Genomic DNA, 25,031 nt, shown 5'->3' with positions numbered 1-25,031 from the left:
CAAGGGAGCTGTTGTATTCAGAGGCTTTCCCCTCTAGCTCATTCATAGCTGCCTCCATTTGAGTGTATGACACTTCTCATCTTGAACTCTGAGCACACTTGCTATCACTTCCTTTGCTCGACACAAGAAGACTCCTTTGGGGTTTGCCTGAATGTTAGAATGACTCAAGGAAAAAAGCTGAGGAAGTCTTCCCTTCCCCCACTCGACCTCCTGCTTCCACACTCAGCTATTCACAATTCATGGCTCAGGCATAGGTAAGGAACTATCAGGAGGAGGAACGGCTTTCCCCAGGGATCTTCCCCAGTGAATTGACTGAAAGTGTGGCCTCAGAGAGATGATTGATTCCTTGGGGGTCTCTTTTGGGATTCACCTTGTGCTTTGTCTTGGCTTAGGAATGGCAGCCTAAGCTTCCACGTTGGCTCTCAAGGGAGAAACTTTCCAGACAGGAAAGATCAAATCACCCTTCTCTGTCAGAGCCTGAGATCCTACTGCCGCTCCTCCCAGTGGGGATGTGAAATGACTGGAGTTCCCACCCTACTAGTCACGGATGGAATGTCCCCTTGGTCCGAAAACGCCCTTGGAGTACTGTATAGGTCATAGCCACTTCCCAGTCCTTCTCCAAGATTTTCAGTTAGGCATACAGTGTTGAGTAGTTGTTTTCTTAAATCCCAGATGATGCCCCAAGAAATGTAATGGAGTGGGGGAGGCAGTGAAGGCAGTTGTCTAGGGGATTAGTGAGTTTATTCTCTGGCACGAACAAAGAACTGAATGACCAGGAAAGGCAGTCCAAGAGACCAAGCCATAGAGAAAAGTAACATGTTTATACATCCGGGATGGGAAGAGCCTAAGGCTGAAATTCCTCGAAATAGACACTGGCTTGGGTGTATTTTACGGTCCCTGGGTCCTCCCCTTCTCCCTATTGGCCCCATCTAGATACTCACCCTCATGCCTTCCAGCTGTTTCTCCTAAGGAGGTCTTCTGGGTACAAGAAGCGCCATTTCAGCCCACTTTTGCTTTCCTAATCTACCTATCCCCCTAACTCTACTCATGACAGCACCTGGTTGAGTTATGGGAGAATGGCCAAATGGATTCCTTCTCTAGGATGTCTGCCATACAAACGAAGTACAGTCACATGCAAACCCCATACTCCACTGACCTAGGGGTTTCTTTTATGTTGTCCAGAGGTGCCTGGCTTCCCTTGTGGCTGGGAATCTGGCTCCTTTCTCCAGAGGGAGTCTGGGTTGAACTCAGGCCATCACTCTTGGTGGCAAGCTCCTTTCCCACTGAGCCATCTATCTTGCTGGCCTTCAACATCTGTTTTGTGATTATTTCATCTAATTGTATCAAGTTATCCTTGATACAATTACATTTATGTCTGCAATCTTAACTTGTTTTTCATAACTGATGTCTCTTATTTTTTCTGTTTCTTTTTTAAAATTAAATGAATATTTTTTCTAGTATAACATTTTGATTCTTTTAATGATTTTATTTTGTTGTTTATTTATTTATTTAGTAGCAGGAGAGGGTAGTATGTATCCCAGGCCAGCTTTCAGCTATGCAGCTTAGGATGAACTTGCACTTCCAAGCCTACTTCCCTTTGCTGACGACTGGGATTAACAGACATATACCACCACACCTGATTTTATGTAGTGCTGGCTAGTGATGCTGAACATTTCTTTAAGTGTTTCTTGGCCATTTGAGGCTCCTCTGTTGAGAATTCTCTGTTTAGATCTATATCCCATTTTCAAATTGAACTTCAGGCCCACTCAACAGGAGAGAAATCATGCCCAGTATTAAAAACCTGGTCAGGTTCCCTGAGCTAGTGAGGTTATGGACACCAGAAAAGAATCTACCTCCGCCACTTTGCAAGACAAATTTCTTACCATATTCTAATTCTTATCCTTATACCCACAGATATGTATAGCTACCAGCCATTCATCAAAGAACCCTCTTCTTTTTTTTTTTTTTTTAATAGCAAATGGACACAAGCCAGAGACCAAGGGATAGTTGAGAGGCCAGCTCCCACAGATACTTCTGTATCACTGCTCCTGTGTCTATGGCTCAGGAAAACACTGAGGAAGAGGGCTTTTAAAGATGGTCAGATCCGCCGGGCGGTGGTGGCGCACGCCTTTAATCCCAGCACTCGGGAGGCAGAGCCAGGCGGATCTCTGTGAGTTCGAGGCCAGCCTGGTCTACCAAGTGAGTTCCAGGAAAGGTGCAAAGCTACACAGAGAAACCCTGTCTCGAAAAAACCAAAAAAAAAAAAAAAAGATGGTCAGATCCAGAACACCAGGATGTCTGCAACGAAACCTTCTTTCCTGGAAACAGGTGAATAAACAGGACCAAAGCAACGGCAATACCAGTGCACATACTAACGTGAAATGGAGAACATTTCAGGGAGTCCCACACCTATCCAAAGACCTATAAGCAACTAAAGACTGCTGGGGGAAAGACCATTAGCCTCTCCCAGGGATGAGCCCCCTAACTGGTTATCCAGCACAGAGTGGTCAGCCTTGAAACCACATACACACAGACAACAAAAATAGACTAAGCAGGTTGTATTTATTAGTGTGTATACATACATAAAACATACATATTTGGATGTATGTAACAATAACAATCAAAGCAGGACTATCAACTTGGGAGTTGGAAAGGACATGGGAGAGGTTGGAGGAAAGAGAGGGAGGAAATGATGTAATTCTATTCAATTAAAAACATATTAAAAAACAAAAATAAATAGCTCACTGATCTCCAAAAAGGTTTAAAAATACCCTTTTATCGGAGAAAGCTTAATTTTATCAACTTAGTAAATAGCATTAAATTTATAATTCCTTAAGGTTTCAGTTTTTCATATGAATATTCTATATTTTTCTCATGAACTGCTAATTCTTTTTCTTTTACTGACTACAGAAAATATTTTGTGCTATTGGCAGACCCTACTGAGCATACAGTTAAAACAATTCAAGATCCCTGATCATACAGTACAATTAAGAAGACCAGAACATCTCACCAAAATTGTGATATTAGCTACTGGTACATACTGTATACTTAGGGACAGAAAAATTGAATGTACAGTACCCTTAGGTATAAAGCTCCCAGGTAGAACAGACACTGGGACAACCTCATCATCCAGGAAAAATCACAATAAGAAATCTCCTAAAAATATGAGCTATGCTATATTTAAATGGCTAAAACTATAAAATAGCTTGGAAAACAAAATAACTTTGGGAAATGCAATATGCATTTCCTGGTGACTATCAATGCTCCCCCGAACTCCAAATGCCCATGAACTTCAACTCTAGAGATGTAATAAATGATCAGCAGTTAACACAAATTTTATTATTTATCCTTACCAGTCTTTTAGTTCTTTGAACAATGTGAATTCACCATGGAATTAAATATGCAACGGCAGATACACAAAGCTATTTGTCTTCACTTATTTATCTGAGTCTCATCTTTGAACTAGAGGACAAAACAAACCCAAAACACAAAATAAAAATTTCAATACCTTATTTACTTTACACCAATTTGTATTTTAACTGGGCAAAACATTTGTTTTCCACTAGATCAAAGCCTAAGATTTAAAAGCTTTAAAACAATGTTCCAAGTCTCATGTTGCATTCAAAATAAAAATGTTTTATCAAGGCCATGGCAAGGGCCCTATTTTATCTCAAGCTCTCACTTTGAAGATGAACAAGTGAACTCTGCCCAGCCTTTATACACACAAGGTAGTGTCTTAGTAACTTTTCATTATAACTAGGATATCCAGTGCATAACAAATTTTTGCATACTTACATGTAGGGTGTGTGTGTATGCATGTCCCACATGTATGGATGTGCATATGTGCACGTTTGGAGGTCTGGGGTTGATGTTAGGCGTCTTCCCCAATCACTGTCCACTTCTATACACTCAGGTAAGGTCTGGCTATTCTTGCTAGCCAGCTTCCCCAGGGATTCGGTCTCTGCCTCCGGCCTAGTGGGATTACAGGCACTGCCAAGACTATCCAGTTTCTATGTGGGTTCTAGGAATCCAAATTCTGGTCCACACACTTGCACAGGAAGTACTTCATCTGCATCTGTGTCCCGTCCCCAGCCCATCAATTGTTTTTTAAAATATGTTGAGTATCATGATACTCACATCAACCCCAATAAATACTTGAGGCATTTTGTCTGACCCATGACCATTTTATTCTCCTTTCTCTCTCCAGACTATGTTTATTTCCCTCAGAATGACTCATTCTATTAATTTTCAATATATTAAAAAATAACTTTGTTTTCTCTTGTTGTTTATTCTTCTCTCATACAATACATCCCAACCACATCTTCCTCTCCCTCCATTCCTCCCAGTCTCTCCACCAGCTCCCTCCCCCCCCAGTTCTACTGCTCCCCGGTTTCCCCTCAGAAAAGAGTAGGCCTCCCTGGGCTATCAACCAAACATGGCATAACAAGATGCAATAAGACTGGGCACAAACCTCATATCAAGACTGGATGAGGTAACCCAGGAGGACGAAAAGGATCCCAGGGGTAGGCAAAAGAGTCAGAGAGAGCCCCATATCTGTTAGGAGTCCCACAAAAATCCAAAGTAGATTTATAAGTACACTTAAACTAATAAAAAAAACCCACTTTTTTCTTTACACTACACTATAAAGGCATATTTATTCTGTATTATGTAGTTCTAATAAGGTACTCAAAAATTGTGTTATATTTTATGGCATCAAGTTAATTATTTAAGTTAATCATTTTACTTATTATTTCAACAATTAATAGTTGGTTGTAATACGTTTGCTTCAAAATAATTCCCATATTAACTTTTCATTATCTCTTTTCTCTGAGTTGTAAAAGTGATTGGAGCACATAGACTTCGATATTACAGCCCATCACCGTCAGGGCAGAAACTCAAACAGGGACAGAGGCCAGAACCATGGAGGAGAGCTGTGTAAAAGCTTCCTTCTAGGCTCACATTCAGCTTCCTTTGTATACTTGCCAGGAGCACCTTCCTGGGGCACAGGTGGTAGTGAGCAGGCTGTGTACCACCACTAACAGTGGCCTGGGCCTTCCTACATCATCAAAAATCAAGACATGTCCCATAGACAATCCTACAGGGCAATCTGAGGGAGGAAATTTCCTGGATTGATGTTCCTATCCAAACTAGTGACTCTAGTTTGTGTCAGCTGACAAAAACTAACTGGAACCCCAGCTTCCTGCTCAGGCTGCCATAAACATAACTGCCCTGTGTTTATGGACACTTCCTCTGGAAGCCTAAGCCAAAATGATTGTGTTCTTCTCCCAGTTACCTTTGGTCACGGTTTCATCACCACAGCGATAAAAAAGTAGCTGATGCAAGTAGTACACATGCTTTTGTCCACTGCCTCTTTCTCAACCAGGTTATGTTCTTTTGGTTGGTTTTTAAGGTTTCTTTCTGCTGTATGTACTAATCCCACATCACCTTTGGACTCTTTTAGTATCTTTCATCCATCTGGCGAATTTGCCATTGCATCCTTCAATTCTACATAATAAAAGCCATCCAAGTTTTTGCCTTGTTGAGTTTTGGAGGGTTAACAAAGACCTACCTAAGATCACAAACTTCACTTTTATCAACTCATAGTTTTTAACCTTTCACATTCAATTCACGTGGTTAATTTTCTTCATATAATTAGCCAGCTTTTCAACATCACTGAGTCAGAAGCATTCCTTAGTTCATGGTGCCACTGGTATGTATCACATGTATGTACATTTGGTTGAACTTCGTCTTTATATATGTATTATTGTTTCAAATGATAATTTTCATTACACAGCTTAAGTAAAAATCTAATAAGGTGATACCTCTCTTAGTTTTGATTTTTTAATTTGTGTGTGTGTGTGTGTGTGTGTGTGTGTGAGAGAGAGAGAGAGAGAGAGAGAGAGAGAGAGAGAGAGAGAGAGCGCTCATTTTTTCCATATAATTGTTAGAACAAGTTTATGAGTTCCTGTAGAGAGGAGTGGTCTACCAAAATTTAATTAGAATTATATTAAATTATTGGTTTAAGCATACCAAAACACAACAGCTCTCTACTTACTCAAATTGTCCCTACTATCCTTTGTTTATTGGAAATTATTACAAACCTTATACATTTGTTAGTACAAATGGTTTTAGTGTAACTAAGCTTTCAATACTATTTTATGATTCTGTGGATATGATGTGCATACTCGTCTTCCATTATATTATTTTAATGTTGCTATTATTAAGAAAAAAAATCACAATTTTCTCATAAATTAATCATAAAATCGGCACATTTGTTGAGTGTCATAACCATCTCCACGTTTTGTCTGCCTGAGTGATCTGTCAAACATCCCATCTGTATACATAGGGGCAACGCTGTTAGCAATTACTAGTCACAGTAGACGGTGTTCGATGATCTGAATAGGAATGTGTTTCAGTCTGTGCTCCTTTGAGAGAAGAGACGAGGCAAGGGCAAGCTTCGCATGGAAGTTAACGCTAGGAAACTGCAGTAGGGAAGAGTGAGACAAGAAAGGAGGAAATGCCTACATGCAGGCGCAGCGGAAATTGCCTCTGCAGGCAGCAGCAGTCCTATTCCTGGTGACTGCAGGAAGGAATGCTTCAGTAAGTTCCCACCAGAAAAATATAAGGCTGAGGCATTTTTTCCTGACCCTGATGCCTGTTGGCTGACAGGTGCTAACCACTGAAGTTCCAGGATACGGTTTGGCAAAACTGGATTCTTTTTGTCTTTGGTAAATGCATTAAGCACAGAGCAGTGGAGAGATGTGTAGTATAGGCTCAAGGTGGGACGTTGTCAGGGTGGTTTCTGCTCACATGGACCTCTACAGCACAACTGCAACTAGAATTGAAGACTATTGTGGAATAATCTTTTTGTACCCCGTGAAGATGTGAAGAAGGCCAAGGTGCCTTCTGATTGGTTTAATAAAGAGCTGAATGGCCAATAGCTGGGCAGGAGGAGGTTAGGTGGGACATCCAGGAAGAGAGAGAGGAAGAGGACATGAATCTAGGCACAGAAGAGATGCCAGAGGACACAGAGAGGAAACAGGAGGTACAAGATGGAAAAGAGGCAAATGTAGATAAATATTAATGGGTTAATTTAAGTTATAAGAGCTAGTGGGACAAGCCTAAGGTATAGGCTGAGCTTTTACAATTAATAATAACTCTCCATGTCATTTTTTTTTTTTTTTTTTGTGAGGTGGCAGCCCAAAGAAAAATCCAACTACAGAAGATACATAGGGGACGTATGGCCAACACCAGGAGCAGAGTTCCCTTGGTACCACTCACATCTACTCAGGCCCACCTCAAGTCTACCCTGGACTTGGTGAGGGCAAGGCTCACTGTAATCTCTAGAAAACAGAAGACAAAAGTGCTAGTGGAAGCATCAGGCCTCCCCTTCTGCTGCTGGCCCCAGGCTCTGATGACATCTTTCAGTTCTCCAGCATCCTTTGCAGATTTCCCGCACCTGTGTCTGCAGTTCAGCTGTACTTAGCTGCTTGCCTGGCACAGGGATCCAACGTTCCTAACCTGAAGGCGTGGGTCCTCGTTTGCCATGTCGTTACATCAGGTTCCAGAAGTTCTCTGTCTTTTATGTACAAATTAGTCCTATTAGGACCGATACTGAAATACCTTTGCCTCTGTCCCAACAGTGTGCAAGTCCCTACGCTATTAAACTACGGATATTGTCAGATTTAGCGGAGCCTTGACTGTATACCTAGGTGAGAGTGGACCCTTGCTTTTTAGGATTTAGGATCTCTAATCTAACAAAGCCTAAAGCTGCAGAGACAGGAAAAGTATAATGTTTTCAAGTAATGTTAGTGGAAATGATAGTTGGATTCACAGATCAGACTATTGTAAACAAACCCTGGGGACAGGCCCCACTGGCTTAATTCAGAATTTTCATACATTATACAAAATAGAAAAAAATACATGAAGGTGGTAATTGTATTTGTCCCAACTCCTTTGGCATGAAGAGACAAAAATCAGCTTAGACAATACAAACCCATTTCTGTGCCGTTAATGCCTCTATTAGGACTTTCCTCCCAAGACAGCAATGCCCTCCGCAGACACCGGGACAGTCACTCACGGCACATGATCTGCTCTGAGTCAGCTGATTCAGACCACACTGAGAGCTCAGCACAACCCCGCTGCCGAGAGAGTTGTCTACTGACAGCCTCAGCTACTGAAGACACAGTTACAGCCTCCACCCCTTCCACCTGGACAACTCTGTACTAGAGCCCACTCAAGTAGTCCAAAGACATCTCACAAATGAGTGATGCTTTCCAAATGTGAATGCGTACTACTGATCAAGTTAAAACTCTGTGTATTACTAAGGGTGGCTTCAAAGGGAAGAAGGACAGGTACTTCCTCTTCAACGTTTTCGTTTCCCAAACACCTACTCTCCCTTCTCTTCCTTCTTCCCTTCCCCAGCACAGCATGGGGACTCACACAGCAACACCTCACTTAATAACCCCAGAAGAGCAACTGGAATGCAAATAGAACTGGCACTCATTTATTCCTGTGATCTCCTTTAAAGAAAATTCATTTGTCCCTCCACTACACACTATAACTCTAATAGCCACGAAAATGAAAATAAAACTACTAAACCTATATACAGTGAATTTCTCTAATATCTTGTTTTTTACTTTATAAAAAATAAGCTCAAATTTTAAACTTATAATGAGTTAGATTTGAATTCAGATTCCTTAAAAAGGTAATTTTGAAACTTGGATGCTGCTGGAACAAAGGTAAAGAAAGCAGTTACAGTACTGGTGATTTTCAGTTTTTTTTTTTTTTTTTTTTTTTTTTCTTAGTATTTATGTTTTGTGTGTAAAGTATCAATAAATATTTCTTTCTAAAATTTCTGCCTTACAAAAAAGGTACTTTATATTCAGGAAACTGTGGGTAACATATAATTAAACAAAAAGCAGGAAATATATTCCGAATAGGAAAAATTGTTTGGCCTTGACACTCACAATAATAACCAGATGTTACAATACATGCCAAAATTATTGAAACATTCCTGGGAGTTCAGAGATTAAAATACAGACCAATGTTTCTGGAGTGAATGTGATAACAACATGGCAGACATGCCAGTGATGAATTAATAATCTACCAACATGATCAAAGATCCAGTGGTTCTTCTTAAATGCATTTGCTTTTAAAAGGGTGAACTGTGTGGATCTATTCAGAAAGGAGACTAAGGAAAAGTGAGATCTCAAATTAACAACCCACTGATTCCCCTCTCCAGCAGCTAGGACAACAAGACAGTCCCAAACCTAATGGACTGCAAGAAATAATAAAGATTAGGAAAGAAATTACCAAAAGAGAGACTAAAAGAATAATAACAAAAACCAATCAAATAGTTGATTCTTTGGAAAAGTAAGAATGACAAACCTTTAGCCAATCTGACAAAAAGAAAGAGTGAGAAGATCCAAATTAATAAAATTGGGGCCAAAATGGATATTATTACAATAGACCCCAATGAAATCCTGAATGTCATATTAGGAAATACTTTGAAAATTTAAATTCCAAAAAGCTGAATAATGAGTGAATTCTAAATGCATATGGCACACTGAAAATAAAACCACAAGTCTAAAGAACTCAAACTCATTACTAGCAATGAGGTCAATGCTGTAATCAGTCTACACACACACACACACACACACACACACACACACACAAAGCCTAGGACCAGATAGATTCACTGATGAATTCTATCAAACAGTAAGAGAACTGATACAAGTCTTCCTGAAATTGTTCCACAAAATATAAAGAGAAGCAACACTACTAAATTCATTCTATGAACTTAGTGTTATCTGCTACCTAAATAATGAAAGACACAACAAAAAAGAAAACTACAGACTGATGTAGATGCAAAAATTATCAAGAAAGTAATTGAAAACTGCATTAAGAGACACATTTAGAAGATTATATATCATGACCAAGTGGGCTTCATCCCAAAGATGCAAAGCTGGTTCGGTATACATAAATCCATAAATGCAAATACCATATAAGCAAACTTCAAGGACAGAAAATAGACTATTATACTGATTGATATTGAAACAGCATTTGACAAGTTCAATCTGCTGTTATGATAAAGAAGACATTAGTGATTGACTAAACACACCTCAAAATAATAAACACTATATTAACAAACCTACAGCTAACATTGTACTAAGTGGAGATGAGTGGGATCATTTCCATAAAACCAGGAAAGAGACAGGGACACCCACTCTCCTCCTTTCCTATTGAATACACTGCTCTAAATTTTAGCTGTATCAATTAGATGAAAAAAGACTATATAAAAAATAGGAAAGGAAGTCAAAGTATCCTATTTGCAAATGACTTACTTTTATTCATAAAAATTCCTGTAGAATCTATTAGAAAACTCTTATATCTAAAGAACGTGGATAATAAAATTGCAGAATCGATACAAAAATCAATATAAAAAAGGAGTAGCCTTCATATATATTAACAATGAAGTGACTCTCAGAGAAAAAAATTAGGTAAAATATCTCATTCATAGCAGTTCTAAGAAAAATAAAGTATCCAGGAATAAACCTAACCAAAACGGGAAAGATTTACAATGAAAACTTCAAGGCATGAAAAAAGAAACCAAAGTAAACAATAGATAATTGAAATACTTTCCATGCTTCTGGATTGGCAGAGTTAGTATTGTGTAAATAGCTGAATTACCAAAAATAATCTACAGATTCAATACAATATCCATCAAAATTTCAGTACCCTACTTTCTAGATTGAGAGAAAACAATCCAAGAATGCACACAGAACCACAAAAGACTATGAATAGTCAAAGTCATCCTAAGGAGCTTAAAAACAAAAACAAACAACAACAAAAACAGGTAGAGGTATTAAAATACCTACCTCAAATTAAACTATAGAGCTATAGTGACCAAGACAGTTTCGTACTGGCATAAAACAGACAGACCAATAAAACAGATTGGGGGCCTGGAAATAGACTGACAGGGATAGGACAATATGACAAGGGTGGTAAAAACATGCAGAGGAAAATGGAGCCCATTTAACAAATGGTGCTGGCCATCTTAAGAAGAATAAGATCAGATCCATATCTTTATCTTGCACAAAAAACAACTCAAAGTGGATCAAAGACTTCAATTCAAAACCCTGAACTCTGAAACTCCTAGAGACATTAAGGAATACTCTTTAAGATCTTGGGGTAGGCAAGGCCTTTCTGAGTAGAACTCCAGGAGCACAGTAACCGGCCCCAAGAATTAATGGATAGGTCTACATGAAATTTAAAGTTTCTGCACAGCAAAAGAAACTATCACTAAACACCCCACAGACTGGTAGAAAATCCTTATCAGCTGTGCTTCAAACAAGGGGCTAATAGCTTGAATTTACAAAGAACTGCAAAAATTAACACCAAGGAAACAAAACTGACAATCAACAAATGGACTGATGAAAAGAGAAGACTGTTCTCAACATAAGAAACACAAATGGTCAATGAATATATTTTAAAAGTGTTATCCAACACCCCTAGGCATTAGGGAAAAATAAACTAAAACTATTCGGAGATACCGCTCACCCTAGTCAGAATGGCAATAATCAATAGATCAGACAATAAATGTTGGAAGAGATATGGGGAGAGAAGAGCCCTTATTCACTGTTGGGGGGAATGTAAATTAATCCAGCCATTATGCAAATCAGCTTGGAAGTTCCTCACAATATTACAAATAGAACTACCATATGACACAACTATACCATTCCTGGGCATATAGTGAAAGAACTCCATAGCCTGCTACAGAGGTATTTGCACATCCATGTTTGTTGTTGTCCTACTCACGATGGCAAGGTAATGGAACTGACCTAAATGTCTATCAGCAAATGAATGCATAATGAAATTGTTACTTATATACAATATGATATCATTCAGCTGTTATGAAAATAAAATCATGAAATTAGCAAGAATATCGATGGACCTAGAAAGAATAGTACTAGGCAAGGCAATTGAAATTCAGAAAGAGAAACTCTTCATGTTTTCCCTCACACATGGACCCTAGCCTATAATGTATTCATGTATGTAAACAGGTCTAAGTATGGTTAAAGTTCAAAGAGTTCAAGGGACCAGGAGAGGGTAATATCAGGTGATAAGAAAGGGAGGAGTATAGGCAAAAAGACAAATTACAGTGGATATAAATCTAATTTCTTTCTAGTTTCAATTATATAAGTTTCTTCAATGGTGGAGATACAATTTCAGTTTTCTGTGTACTGAGGCAGAAACAAGTATTTTTGTATTCTAAACGAATTCAACATTTATTATTATCATAAATCAGTAACTGGGAAAGTTGTACTTTGTTTTTAATTCCATTGACCAACAGGAACTGTCCATGACTAGTCACTGAATATATTTGTCACATTGACACACTTAAAAAGGTAACTTTTAAAAAAATGTTCTGAGATTTGGATGTCAGACCTTGCTGCTGAAGACACCACGCACTGTGGACACAGGACTTGGGGGTACCCAGCTGGAACAGACCTGGAAGCCTCCTCCCTGAGAACTGTCTCTCACAGTATCTCAAGTGTTGCCAAGGGAGGATTTAAGGCCCACTTAATAGGTGGCAATTCATGTGTGGTACTATGATCCAGCAACTCCCTGTTGCTGGTGAGGTCGTGGGCCCTAGAAGGGGATCCACTACTGCCACATTTTTACCAGTGTAATTCCCAGATTCATTCTAAACATCTGTCCTTATACCCAAAGAAAAGTGCTCTCACCCCTCATAAAAGAAGCATCATTTTGCTGCAGAAGGAGACTATTCTATAAAGCCCCAACTGGTTGAAATGCAGAGAATAACTGACGGGGGAGTACACACCCCTAATTGATACACCTGCAACACAACCCCTGCATCAAATGGTAAGGGGACACTGTGGAAGAGAGGGAAGGAAGATTTTAAGAGCCAGAGGACCGTGGCGTCCGCTATGAGATAGTGCCTTCTATATACGACAGGGAAGTTGAAATCTCAACAACAGGGTTGCCTAAACAAGACCAGCATAACAACAACTCCAGCTGACACTGTCATGGATAGGGAAAATCTTACTAGGCCTCACTCCTACATGAAGAACTACAGGCAATTAATTAATGGCTGCTAAGAGATGGACAATCAGCTTTCTCCAGGGATGAGCCCTCAATGGGTGGTCATCCCTAAATACAGACATGTGAGCAACACTAAATGGTCTCAGCAGGTTATATTTGTGTGTGTAAAAGAACACTGCATACATCAATCAAAGTGCCCACATTTAATAGGAATACATTTAATAGTATGGTAAAGGGGAATTTAAGAATGCTTTTTAAGTAATAACAACTTTAGGTAGGCAATTGTGAGGAAGATAATAATCATACAAGCCAGAGCCACATGATTCTTCCACAGTTCCCAAGGTGACAGACCGATGCCCTGACTTTTCAAGTACTCGTCACCAGTACATCTGAAATTTAAATATACAAAATTGATTAAGTTCATTCCTAGCATCTGTCAAATATTAACCAATATATCTACTATTTCTTTATTACAGAAACCCATTGGTTAGCCAAATCAATATATGACAAGAAAGTTGAACCCTTGAAATCTCAACAATATGGTTGCCTAAACAAGACTTGCATAATGACAACACCAGTTGACACTGTCGGTGGATAGGGAAAATCTTACAAGGCCCCCCTCCTACAGGAAGAACTACAGGCAATTAATAGATGCTAAGGAAAGCCTTCTCCAGGCTTACAATTTACTAGATTCTAGGCTAAGCAACTTGCACCTAATTAAGTTAATCCTTAAAACAATCCAAAAAGAGTTTAACTATTAAGCACTTTAACAAATTTGGCCAAGTTAACATAGTCTTACTATTAACTAAGTTTCTTGCCTCATCAGATTCATTAATTGTAAATCTATGACGCTGCTGTCTACAAAGGGCAGAACCGCTTATCAAGTGCTTTTTCCTTTACTCATTACTAAAGGTGAAGACCTCAGCCGTAGCTATGCCGGGTTCAGCCCTTCCCTTGCAGTTTCCTCTGCCACAAAGTGAGGGAAGCAGGTCAAAAAGCTCCATCTGGCAAGAGGGAGCAACGACTTTCAGCCGGAGTCACGTCTGTCAGCTTTCACCTGCAGACCCTCAGCTAACGGACACAGGCCTTAGATAGCAAGTAGAGCAGAGCAGGATGGAGTGGCCCTAGCGTGAATCCACCCAATGTAGCCACGATTATTGTGGCTGCTTTTCCTGTGCATGGTGGGGTTCAGCAGCTTCCAAAATAGCCATTCCTCTTTGCTTTAAGAGCAGTTTTCTCCTTCCTTTTATGAGGACGAGCCTTATGTGAGCACTAAGCCTGCCATGGCTCCTCCTTCTGTGGTACCTCTTTTCCTGTCCACTCCCTCCTGGCCAGCAGGCTGGCAAGGACTTTGTGTTAGAAAGATGCCACACCCAGATCAAACCAAAATTCAATGGGCAGGCAAAGAAAAGCTCTCTGGGGGAAACCCCTGTTTTGAAAGTTGTCTGTCAAGAACCCAAAATAGAAAATCATCCTATTACTAGCAATTATTTTTACAAATGAACATTCAGGAGGGATTTGGGAGACCAGCATTCTGTTCTTTCATTAATCTTTATATCAAAAATCAGATCATTAATAATTATCAAAGAAGTATTAACATTTTAAAATAAGGTCATCTAATTTATTAGAACCTGAATTCTATTTTAATTCTGGAAAAAGTGCATCCTCTTATAGGGAGAATTTCAATTTGGTTTAAATGAGCACACACACACACCCCAACTGGCAGCCTTGAGTTCCATGATGTTCCGAAAGGCAGTGGGGCAGAAAGTGACATCAGGGTCAAAGTAATCAGTGACTCCCTTCTTGCTCGCACTGTCCGAGTGCCTACTACTGTCTTCCATTCTGGGCTCTGGGTTATAATCCATTTCAGTTCAGAGATTACACGTCCCTCCTAAATTATCAAAGCAGCCTATTTGTAACCCCAAAGTTCTGAAAAGTAAGAATTCAAACCCAATCAAAAAAATAACAGGAAACTTTTAAAACATCTCAATCAACACATAGGGAGCATTTTTTCACATTAAATATGGCTTTGACTGTTATAGGTTATAGGAGCTGTTCAACATGGTCACATGAAGTAGTGTATAAGGGCTCCCTTTACAGACTAGAAAATTAAGGCTTAAAGTTTGACTCATCCTACCTCTAAGCCAAGCAGCTGTTTTACAGCACATCACAGTAAGACACAAACAGTGTGACACTGAACACAAACTTACATTGCAAAGCTGTTATTGCAGGTGTCACTGACATTTGCATTGAGTTCTGGACAGAACTCTTGTCCCAAGAATTCATTATACTGCAAAGCCTAGAATACACATAAGATTGAGCAATGTCAATAGTGTTAAATTCCAAAATGTTTCCAAGGAATTATCACAATCATATGCTCAAATTTATTCTTTATTGTTATTTCTGAAAGCATGCCAAGCTGCATATACACAATCTTCCTTCCTTCCTTCCTTCCTTCCTTCCTTCCTTCCTTCCTTCCTTCCTTCCTTCCTTCCTTCCTTCCTTCCTCCCTCCCTCCCTCCCTCCCTCCCCCCTCCTCTCTCTCTTTTTTTTTTTAACACCAAAACAGGCAATCAAGAAACTTAGGGTTGGGATGTAACTTCCAACTGGCCAAAAGGGAAGACTCATGACTACCCCAGAGCACCCTCATTCCAATTTTATAACCCATAAAATCTATAATTAAAATGATATGATGCTCAATGAATATTGTTGATTTGTAGTAACAATCTTTTCTGGTTTTCATAAAAAAGTAATAATTATGGAAATCAGAAACTTTATTATACTGAATTAAGACAGAGCTATTTTCTTTGTATTTGATTAGTTGCTAGAGCCTATATGGTTGTTGAGTATTACAGTCTATTTTTCTTCAGATTTCAGTTTCAATATAAACTATGTACTATAGTCCCCTATCCTCTCATTTACTTCCTTACTGAACAGAAACAATATTTTCATCAATTAGTCAACATTTCTCCTTTATGTGGTTTCTCCCCAATCTTCATGTCCCTCCAATAATGGGGTGACTATGGAAAACCCCAGATGACTCTTTGACCCTCCAATAAAAAAGACTAATAGGAAATTATTAGCCACTGTTTCCGGAAGGAAACTGGATGGGGCAGGTTCACACTTGTGGCTAAGGATATGACAAGGTTAGGCTTTATTCCACCATTCCTAGCTTGGGAATCCAGATAGTCACAATGACGAGCAAGGATAACTTACTGTGTAGCCATATCGAGGAATGCTGAAGTACTTAAGCCAGGATAACCAAGGCTCAATGGTTGTGAGATTCACCAAAAGACCAGAAAAAATCTGTAAGATGCAAAACCTGTAAGTTAGAACCAGTCTAGTGATCTCATAGCTTTAGGTATGACCTCCTATGAGGCCTTGCATGCAGACAAGTGTGATGGTGCATGCCTGTAGTCAAACCTAGGGAGGCTGAGACAGAGGAATCACAAGTTCAAAGCCAGCCTGGGATATCTGGCACGATTATCTAAAAAACAAAAACAAAGCAACCAACTCCCCTCCCCAACACAAATAACCTGCATCTGCTAAACATCACTGCTAAGGCCAAGGCGGTATGAAAACTGCAGTTATAATATCTCCTAATAGTCTTGCTTAACATGTGAGTACTTCTGCAGTGGTTATTTATGGCATTAAGGGGAGGATTATACACCTATAATTAATGTTATATATTCAAGTTATTTGATGAACCTCAATGATTTAGAATGTCTTCAACTTTCTGTATAACTGCAATGGAAGATTAAAAAACAGAATCATCCCTTGATCTCTCATGGGTATAGGTTGGGTCCAGACTTCCAACATGTAAACTAAATTCTGCGGATGCACAATTCTCTTATTTTTAAGATGACTCAGTACTTTAATATAACCTACACGTGGCTTGTATGCTTTTTAAAAAAGAATTATTCATTTTTATTTTATGTGTGTGAGTGTTTTGTCTGTATGTAAGTGCACTGCATGCATACCTGATACCCACGGAGGCCAGAGAAGGTGTCAGATCCCCTGGGACTGGAATGGCAATTAGTGACAGCTATAAGCCACTAGGTGAGTCCTGGACATCAAACCTACATCTTCAGAAAGAGCAGCCAGTGCTCTTAACTGCTAAACCATTTCTCCAGCCCAGCCTTTATACACAAAACAGACATATCACAGATGTTTGAAGATTATCTGCAGAGTGATTAAAATGCCTAATACAACACACATGCTAAATAAACAGTTGGTATACTCTATTATTTATGAATAAATGAATGAATAGATGAAACAGTATCCCTATGTAGTCCCAGCTGATCTAGAATTTCCTATGTAGACAAGGTTGGCCTCAAACTCAGAGTAATCCTATTGGCTCTACCTCCTAAATGTTAGGATTATAGATATATGCTGCCATTATTATTGGATTATACTGTTCTTTAAGGAATAGTGACATGGGGAAATAGTGACATGTATACACAAGAAAAGCATACATTTTTTCCTCAGTTGAATCTTTTGATATGGATATGGATGCAGTCTGTTCTGTGATTCTAATTATGCCACCTTTATGCGTTCCTCCCAATAATCCTAGAAATACAGAACACACTAGAATAATCCAGAACAAGCATGTTGCTGTACATCCAGACAAGATTTGTTATTGACAACAGTTTATGTTCTATAGTCATGGATTTAGAAACAATTTTAGGTTCAGAATGCAGGTATAAAATAATCTCCAAATTAGAACAGATAAGAGCATGATATGGTGATGCACAGCAGAAAACGTAAGCAATACCTCCATATAAGCTGAACTGTGGGGCTAGAGAGGGCTCAGTAGTCAAGAGCAATTACTGCTGTAGCAGAGGACTGAGTTTAGTTCTCAGCACCCATATCAGGTGGCTCACAACCACAACTACCCTAGCTCCAGAGTATCTGGCACTGTCTTCCAGCCTTTGAGGTCACTGCACTAGTGTATATACTCCATATAGATGCATATACATGCACATAATTTAAGAATCAAAATAAATAAATTAAAAAAAAAGATTGCCCCCAAAGCAGAACCACAGTGGAGATGCCAGGAATTGACTATTCAAGATTAAAAATAAGCAAAATGAGGTTTGCTGTGGGATGGGCTGTATTTCAAATGTGTTGCTCTGATTGGTCAATAAATAAAACACTGATTGGCCAGTGGCCAGGCAGGAAGTATAGGCGGGACTAACAGAGAGGAGAAAAGAAAGAATGGGAAGGTGGAAGGAGTCACTGTCAGCCACTCTAATGACTAGCAGCATATGAAGATGCCAGTAAGCCATGAGCCACGTGGCAAGGTATAGATTTATGGAAATGGATTAATTTAAGCTGTAAGAACAGTTAGCAAGAAGCCTGCCATGACCATAGAGTTTGTAAGCAATATAAGTTTCTGTGTTTACTTGGTTGGGTCTGAGTGGCTGTGGGACTGGCGGGTGACAAAGATTTGTCCTGACTGTGGGCAAGGCAGGAAAACTCTAGCTACAGAGGTTCTCATGGAATGTGTTCTGCCATACTAAGAGGGTTGGGATATGACGACAATGACGGTGCTGTCGGGTTGTTTGTGCATGTTTAAAACTGTGCTAATAAGTACCGATTATATGACATACCATCTGGGTGAATACAGACTGATGACTGGCTTTAAAGTCCTATTTATAAACACTTAGCAAGACTTCAGCTAATGGCGGCTCACTGAAAGACAGCCTCCTCTAGTGAAGAGGACCCTGTGTCAGTGTGCTAGCTGTTCCTATTTAATGATGTAGGAGAAAGACATGGGAGCTGGTCCTTTTATCACTTGAGAGCAAAATTGAGACATGCACTATTAGGAGTGAGGAATCATTAAACTAGCAATGTGAAATAATTAGGTATCTACTGAAGGTAGGTGGACTTTGAAAGTCTCTAGCTTTTTATTCTTAAAGACATGGTCTCAGGCAGCCCAGGCTGCCCTCAAACTTACTATGTAGCTAAAGATAACTTCAATTTCCTGTTCCCTCTACCTCTAAGATATTCCAGGGACTGAGATTGAGATTCTGAACATACACTACCTACACTACCATGCTGGCTTTTTTTCATTTTTTTAAACTATTTTTAAAACACTTAATAGTCAAAACACAAGAGGGACCCAAGATAGACTCCTTGGTACACAATTACACTTCCTACGAGCTTCACTTTCCCTTTTTCAGGAATTCAACTCAATCATTTCTGGTTACTAATTGGTAGACAAAATGAAGGATATGCTGTCATTTTTCAAGAAGTCAATGACAATGTCTGTTTTCAATTTTCTATTTACCAAGGTTGTCTAACATCAGCAAGAAGTATTTTTTCCATTTCTGTGACTTCTCCCCCCCCCCACTTTCCATTATACCAGAGTTTACTGAATAACAATAAACTCACAAGATGCAGTGGGTTCAATGTTAGCAATTTTGAGACAGGGTTTCACTGTGTACCTCAGGCTTGGCTTGAATGCATAGCCGTACTCCTAAGTGCCAGATTACAGACATACACCATTACACCTGGCTAAAAATCGTCTTTCAAAAGCTTATCAGTGAGGAAATGTTAGCGAAGTCACAGCAACATTAAGTAGCAATACAAGGGACTTGATAGAGGTTAGGTGGAAAGCCATTACTTTTCCTCATAGTCACTTTATTTGAGCATCTGGATTTCTCAAAGTGTCACAATCCTAACAGAAAGAATCCCCAAAGCAGATTTCTGCAACAGATAAATATTCAGAGAAAACAAGGCAAGAATTGTCTTCTCGGAGAAGCACTGTCCATACTCACCATCATAAATACAAAAGAGATTGTCATGAGAAGGGTTGCCACAGATACCACGCTTTGACCTGCAGCTATGGCCAGTGCCATGGAACTGGCCGTGTAAGCGACCATTGTAAGGGTGAACATCATGATGAAAAAAGCCGCCACCTCTTTCTTCAATCCTTGGAAAGAAAAGAAGTAATCAGTGCAGTGACCTGTGTATTTGGTGTGTGTGTGGTGCAAACACACTGTAGAGATTTATCAGAATAGATGAGAAAAGGTCACCCAATATCCAACCACTCTGGGTCACCAACTTCATTGTTTTACTCTGTGTAATTGCATCAACCAACACAATTTCCTTTTCCCTGCTTTTTTGTTTTGTTTTGTTTTTTTTTGGTTTTCCGAGACAGGGTTTCTCTGTGTAGCTTTGCGCCTTTCCTGGGACTCACTTGGTAGCCCAGGCTGGCCTCGAACTCACAGAGATCTGCCTGGCTCTGCCTCCCGAGTGCTGGGATTAAAGGCGTGCGCCACCACCGCCTGGCCCTTCCCTGCTTATTTTAAGAGCACTATTTCAGATAACGGGTGTATTTCTATACATGTAACAAGAATAATTCTGAGCTCCTTAAATGGACAGCTACAGGAAACACTGGCCCCAATAGTACTGCCCTCCGCCACCACAGGAAGCTCACCAACAGAAAACATGCATTTGCTCCAGACATCCCCGCATCTCTGTGTTTGCTCTAACTGCGCCAGTGAAGAAACTTGGTTTACAATTACATGACCTCAGGACGGTTTAAAATACAAAGGAGGGGAGGGTTCTTCTATTACCTATGTCTCCCTAGACATTAAAAATAGGACTAAGTTCTCAAAGTACTTTATAAACTATGAGGTGCATATATATACATACATATATGTATATATGGCTATGTATATGTCATACAATCTGATAATTTTGAAACAGTGGCAAAAAATGGATCATGCATCTAAGGGTCTAGAGACTATGTCATATTCTTTATGATAAACTTCATATAGAAAATGAAAGTTGTAAGCTCAATCAGTGGTTCTCACACTATAGTGCTTCGTAAAAATAGAATTACTAGTATGTATGCATGTAGTATATATTTCGTATATCAGTGAAAATTATGGAAATTTTGATGCAGCGATTCTAAGGTCAAATCCTGAGCATAATGTAAAAATAAATCTGTCTATATCTGTCAGTGACTTATTTTTTTAGTAAATAAATAACCCCCACAAACTCAACATGGTTTTCTTATTCGAGAATATGCATCAGAGTATGTGTAGTTATTAAATTTTTCTGTCTCTTTATATAGACACATAGAAAAAGGTAAATAAAAATATACACAGAGAAATTAGCTTCACGTCACATCCCAGACTAAAGGCATTTTCATTTGGCCTGTTACTTACCTAACATGAAGTATAATATACAAGTGAATAAAACGCTTGACAAAAACCTCATGGGTAGGAGATCAGATATCAGTTTTCCAAAGAAGTAGGAAGACACTCTGTAATATCCACTGATATACTCATGTCTATAAAACACAGAGCATAGACTCCAGATTAGTCTCCAGGTGTGGAACAGAGGATGGGGTGCCTGCTGCACCACTAGAGTTCTAGAAAGGCACTCCTCATCCCACATGCTCCAGGCTGACCCCACGCCTTCTGCCATCTGAGGTGACACTCCCCCTGGGCTATCAGCTCCAGGGAGCTCTTACACTGTGACCCTCTCTCAACCCAGCACTTCCTCTGGCTGCTGTGAACTCTGGCCATCAGAGTATGAACCTTACAACCTTAGAGCCCTTCCGGCTACCAAATCTAGTCCCTCCTCTTCCTGACATCTTTCTCTAGTTACTCCAAACTCTTCCATCCGTGTCCTTGTTCCTTTGCTCCCAGTTGATTCATTTTGTTGGTAAATAAAGGTGGGCAAATCCCTCCAACCTTTGAAAACCGTGGGAGAAACACCAGCCATGCTCCACCCACCGAGGCTGGTACTTGCTCTTCCTTCGCCATCTTGATCTTACCACTTCTAGCTGCTGAACCACCTAATTGTTCTGAGGGCCCTCAAACTTCCTTTGCTGGAGTTACCAGCCTGTGATTAATCAAAACAAGAAACTTTCAGCCCTGCGGATGCTGCTTTCTCTCACAGCACTGGGATTTCCAAACCTCAACCCAAACTTGAAAATCTCCTTTCTCTGGCTAGCAGGCACCTCAGGCTCTTAATTTTCCATCCTTCTCATGACTGACTTTTCTTAATACTGTAACCCTATGCATTTTCAAAAATTCATATTGTATAACACCAATATATGCATGCAATGTATATTTCCCATTTAAACAAATAAATAAAAGATACTGATAACATCAGGATGGTATTTTGACCCAATTTTTTTTTAAAATGGCTTTTCTTTCTTTTTTTTTTAAAGATTTATTTATTTATTAATGTATACAGTGTTCTGCCTGCCTGTAAGTCTGCAGGCCAGAAGAGGGCACCAGATCTCATTACAGATGGTTGTGAGCCATCATGTGGTTGCTGGGAATTGAACTCAGGACCTCTGGAAGAGCAGTCAGTGCTCTTAACCTCTGAGCCATCTCTCCAGCCCTTGACCCAATTTTGGATTTGACCAGTTTGACACACAGCTTGAACAGTGGCCTACTCACATGAAGATTTTCTTCTCCACTACGAAGAGCTCAACAGCTGACACACTGTTGAAACACTGGTTGGTGGTCAGGAAAAAGAGTACCCCAGCTCTGCCAAGAGAGAATGGGAACAGAAGTACCACAGTCAACTTTGTGTACTCAGGTTAGCAGTCTACAAATGATATACCACTAACACATTTCTTTCTTCCTTTTTATCTCTCTCTCTCTTTCTTTCTTTCTTTCTTTTTTTTTTTTAAATAAAACTGTTCTAGTTAACAGAAAGAGGGGATCTAGGGAGATGGCTCAGTAGGTATAGGTGGCGACCTAAGTTCAATCCCCAGGACTGATCCCCACAAGTGCACCAATGCTCATACATGTGCACGCACACATACACACAGAGAAAGAATCACACACACACACACACACACACACACACACACACACACACACACACACACGCCCCCTGCAACAGAGTCTTGCTCCTGTGGCTGTGTCTCTACAGTGGTGGTTATTGACTCCAATGACTCCATGTTAAAGCGAATACTGAAATTCTTGGTCTTAAGATTGTTGTGAACTGAGTTGTGTTGTTCCTATAAAATTCCTGTAGAAGCAATGATCTCCTACTATGCTGGTATTGGGAAACAGATCCTTTCAGACATGTCCAGCTGCACCCTGCATGCAGCAGCAGATGGCTACCAGGGCAGCCTGTACTGGTTAGTTTACTGTCAACTTGATACAACCTAGAATCACCCAGGAAGAGTCTTAGTGAGGAATTAGCTACATCAGTTGGCCTCTGAGTATGCTTGGGGTGGGGGTCATACTGACTGTTAGCTGAAGTGGAAACCTCACCCTGAATATGGGCAGCACGGCTCTGGCATGTTTAAGAAAAGAGAATACGCTGGGTGGTGGTGGCACACACCTTTAATCCCAGCACTAGGGAGGCAGAGGCAGGCAGATCTCTGTGAGTTGGAGGCCAGCCTGGGCTACAGACTGAGTTCCAGGAAAGGCGCAAAGCAACATAGAGAAACCCTGTCTCAAAAAACCAAGAGAGAGAGAGAGAGAGAGAGAGAGAGAGAGAGAGAGAGAGAGAGAGAATGCTAGCTGAGTTGAGCAGGTGAGAACCCATATTCTTATTTGTGGGAGTCCACAGAAGCTCTCTAGTAAGGCCTTAATCAGGTAAGAAAGTCTGAGCTTGCTTTACCCAGCAGGGCTGCATAATAGGATGATTTGGACAAAGGTGTGGTTATCAGGTGTTTTGAAGGGTCTACACTTGTCTGTACATTGTGCTTTGAGCTTGAAAGGGGGAGGTCTTTTGCCTCTCCCCTTGCTAGTGTATAATAAACTCATTAGAAATAAACTCGAGGCAACTGGGTATTGACCCAGGACCCTCCCAAAACTATCCTGTGTCTCTGTCTTTCTCATCATCTCGTCATGGTCGTCGTCTCCATCTATATTCCTATCTAATACTTTCTCATTCCTCTCTCCTCCCCACAAGAACCCTTCAACAGGTCAGATCTGGCCTCTGACATTTGGCTGTGCTCTTGGCTGTGGATGTGATTCTTTAAGTTCTTGCCTTGACTTCCCCAAAATAATGGGAGTTTAACCTAGAACTGAAATAAACTTTTCTTGTCTAAGTTGCTTTTTGGTCAGAGTATTTTATCAAAGCAATAAAAAACCATGAAACTAGGATACAGCCCATCATAAAACTGTAAATTTACTTAAAACTGGGAACTGAACTCACGGTCCTAAAAGAACAAGTGCTCTTTAACTGAGCCATTGTTTTAGCCTCAACTACTTCCCCAAATACTACACAATGTACAAAGTCCACGGTCTTTAGTTTTTATGTATATGCTGTGTGAGCTCAAGAAACAGCACCCACAGAAACTATCAATTGCTAGTAATTTTAGAAACAATCTTCTTATCTCAACCTTCAAGGAAGGTAAAATCAATGATATGACTCTGAAAATAGCTCACTAGAATAATACTGACTCTATACAGAAGAAAATTTATTTGACCTGAATGATAGACTTTAAGATGGGTTCTTTAAAAAAAGAATCAGCCTTTTCCAGACATGAAATGAATTCAACAGTCCTTGATAGTAAAATAGGAATAATACCATCTACCCATACTGGCCTCTGGATGCCAAACACTGAGTTAAATATCTGTAGCAAACTGTGGTTCTCAATACGTGAATCGTGACATGGATTATGACTCTGAGGTCAGTGCTATTACTGAGCACATATACTTACAGCATGACCAGCAATTAAAATACCTCAGTGTAAAGCTGGCTTTAGTAGCATGTACTTTTAGAAGCAGTTACTTGGGAGGCTGAGACAAGAAGATCAAAAACTTTAGTTGAGGAGATCAAGCCAGCCTGGGAAACATGGTAAGATCCACATCTCACACACAAAAAAAGTTATTATGAAAACAAAATTTTCAAAAATGTGGTGGGGAGATATCCCAGTGATTATGAGCACTTGCTACTCTTCCAGAGGACCTGAGTTTGATTCCCAGCACCCTCATGACTGCTCACAAACATCTGTAATTCCAGATTTA

The 25,031-nt window shown here is 39.9% G+C and overlaps 1 protein-coding gene across 4 annotated transcripts in view; it reads right to left on the bottom strand.

Moving 5' to 3' along the window:
- Positions 1-13,252: 13,252 nt before the first annotated feature.
- The window catches only part of LOC102909385 (broad substrate specificity ATP-binding cassette transporter ABCG2), a 123,351-nt gene continuing 111,572 nt past the window's right edge, over positions 13,253-25,031 (bottom strand). For all 4 annotated transcript variants that reach the window (XM_076566870.1, XM_076566868.1, XM_076566871.1 and 1 more), the window contains exons 11-16: positions 22,497-22,586; positions 21,249-21,373; positions 19,851-20,005; positions 16,285-16,374; positions 15,279-15,367; positions 13,253-13,457 (exon numbers count right to left, since the gene is read on the bottom strand). In XM_076566870.1, coding sequence (XP_076422985.1) covers positions 13,310-13,457; positions 15,279-15,367; positions 16,285-16,374; positions 19,851-20,005; positions 21,249-21,373; positions 22,497-22,586 — 697 coding nt within the window. In that variant the 3' untranslated portion in view covers positions 13,253-13,309. The remainder of the gene's footprint in view (positions 13,458-15,278; positions 15,368-16,284; positions 16,375-19,850; positions 20,006-21,248; positions 21,374-22,496; positions 22,587-25,031) is intronic.

The sequence above is a fragment of the Peromyscus maniculatus genome, chromosome 3, assembly GCF_049852395.1.
Source record: "Peromyscus maniculatus bairdii isolate BWxNUB_F1_BW_parent chromosome 3, HU_Pman_BW_mat_3.1, whole genome shotgun sequence".
NCBI classification, from domain to species: Eukaryota; Metazoa; Chordata; class Mammalia; order Rodentia; family Cricetidae; genus Peromyscus; species Peromyscus maniculatus.
This window is presented reverse-complemented; position numbering and strand designations above follow the sequence as displayed.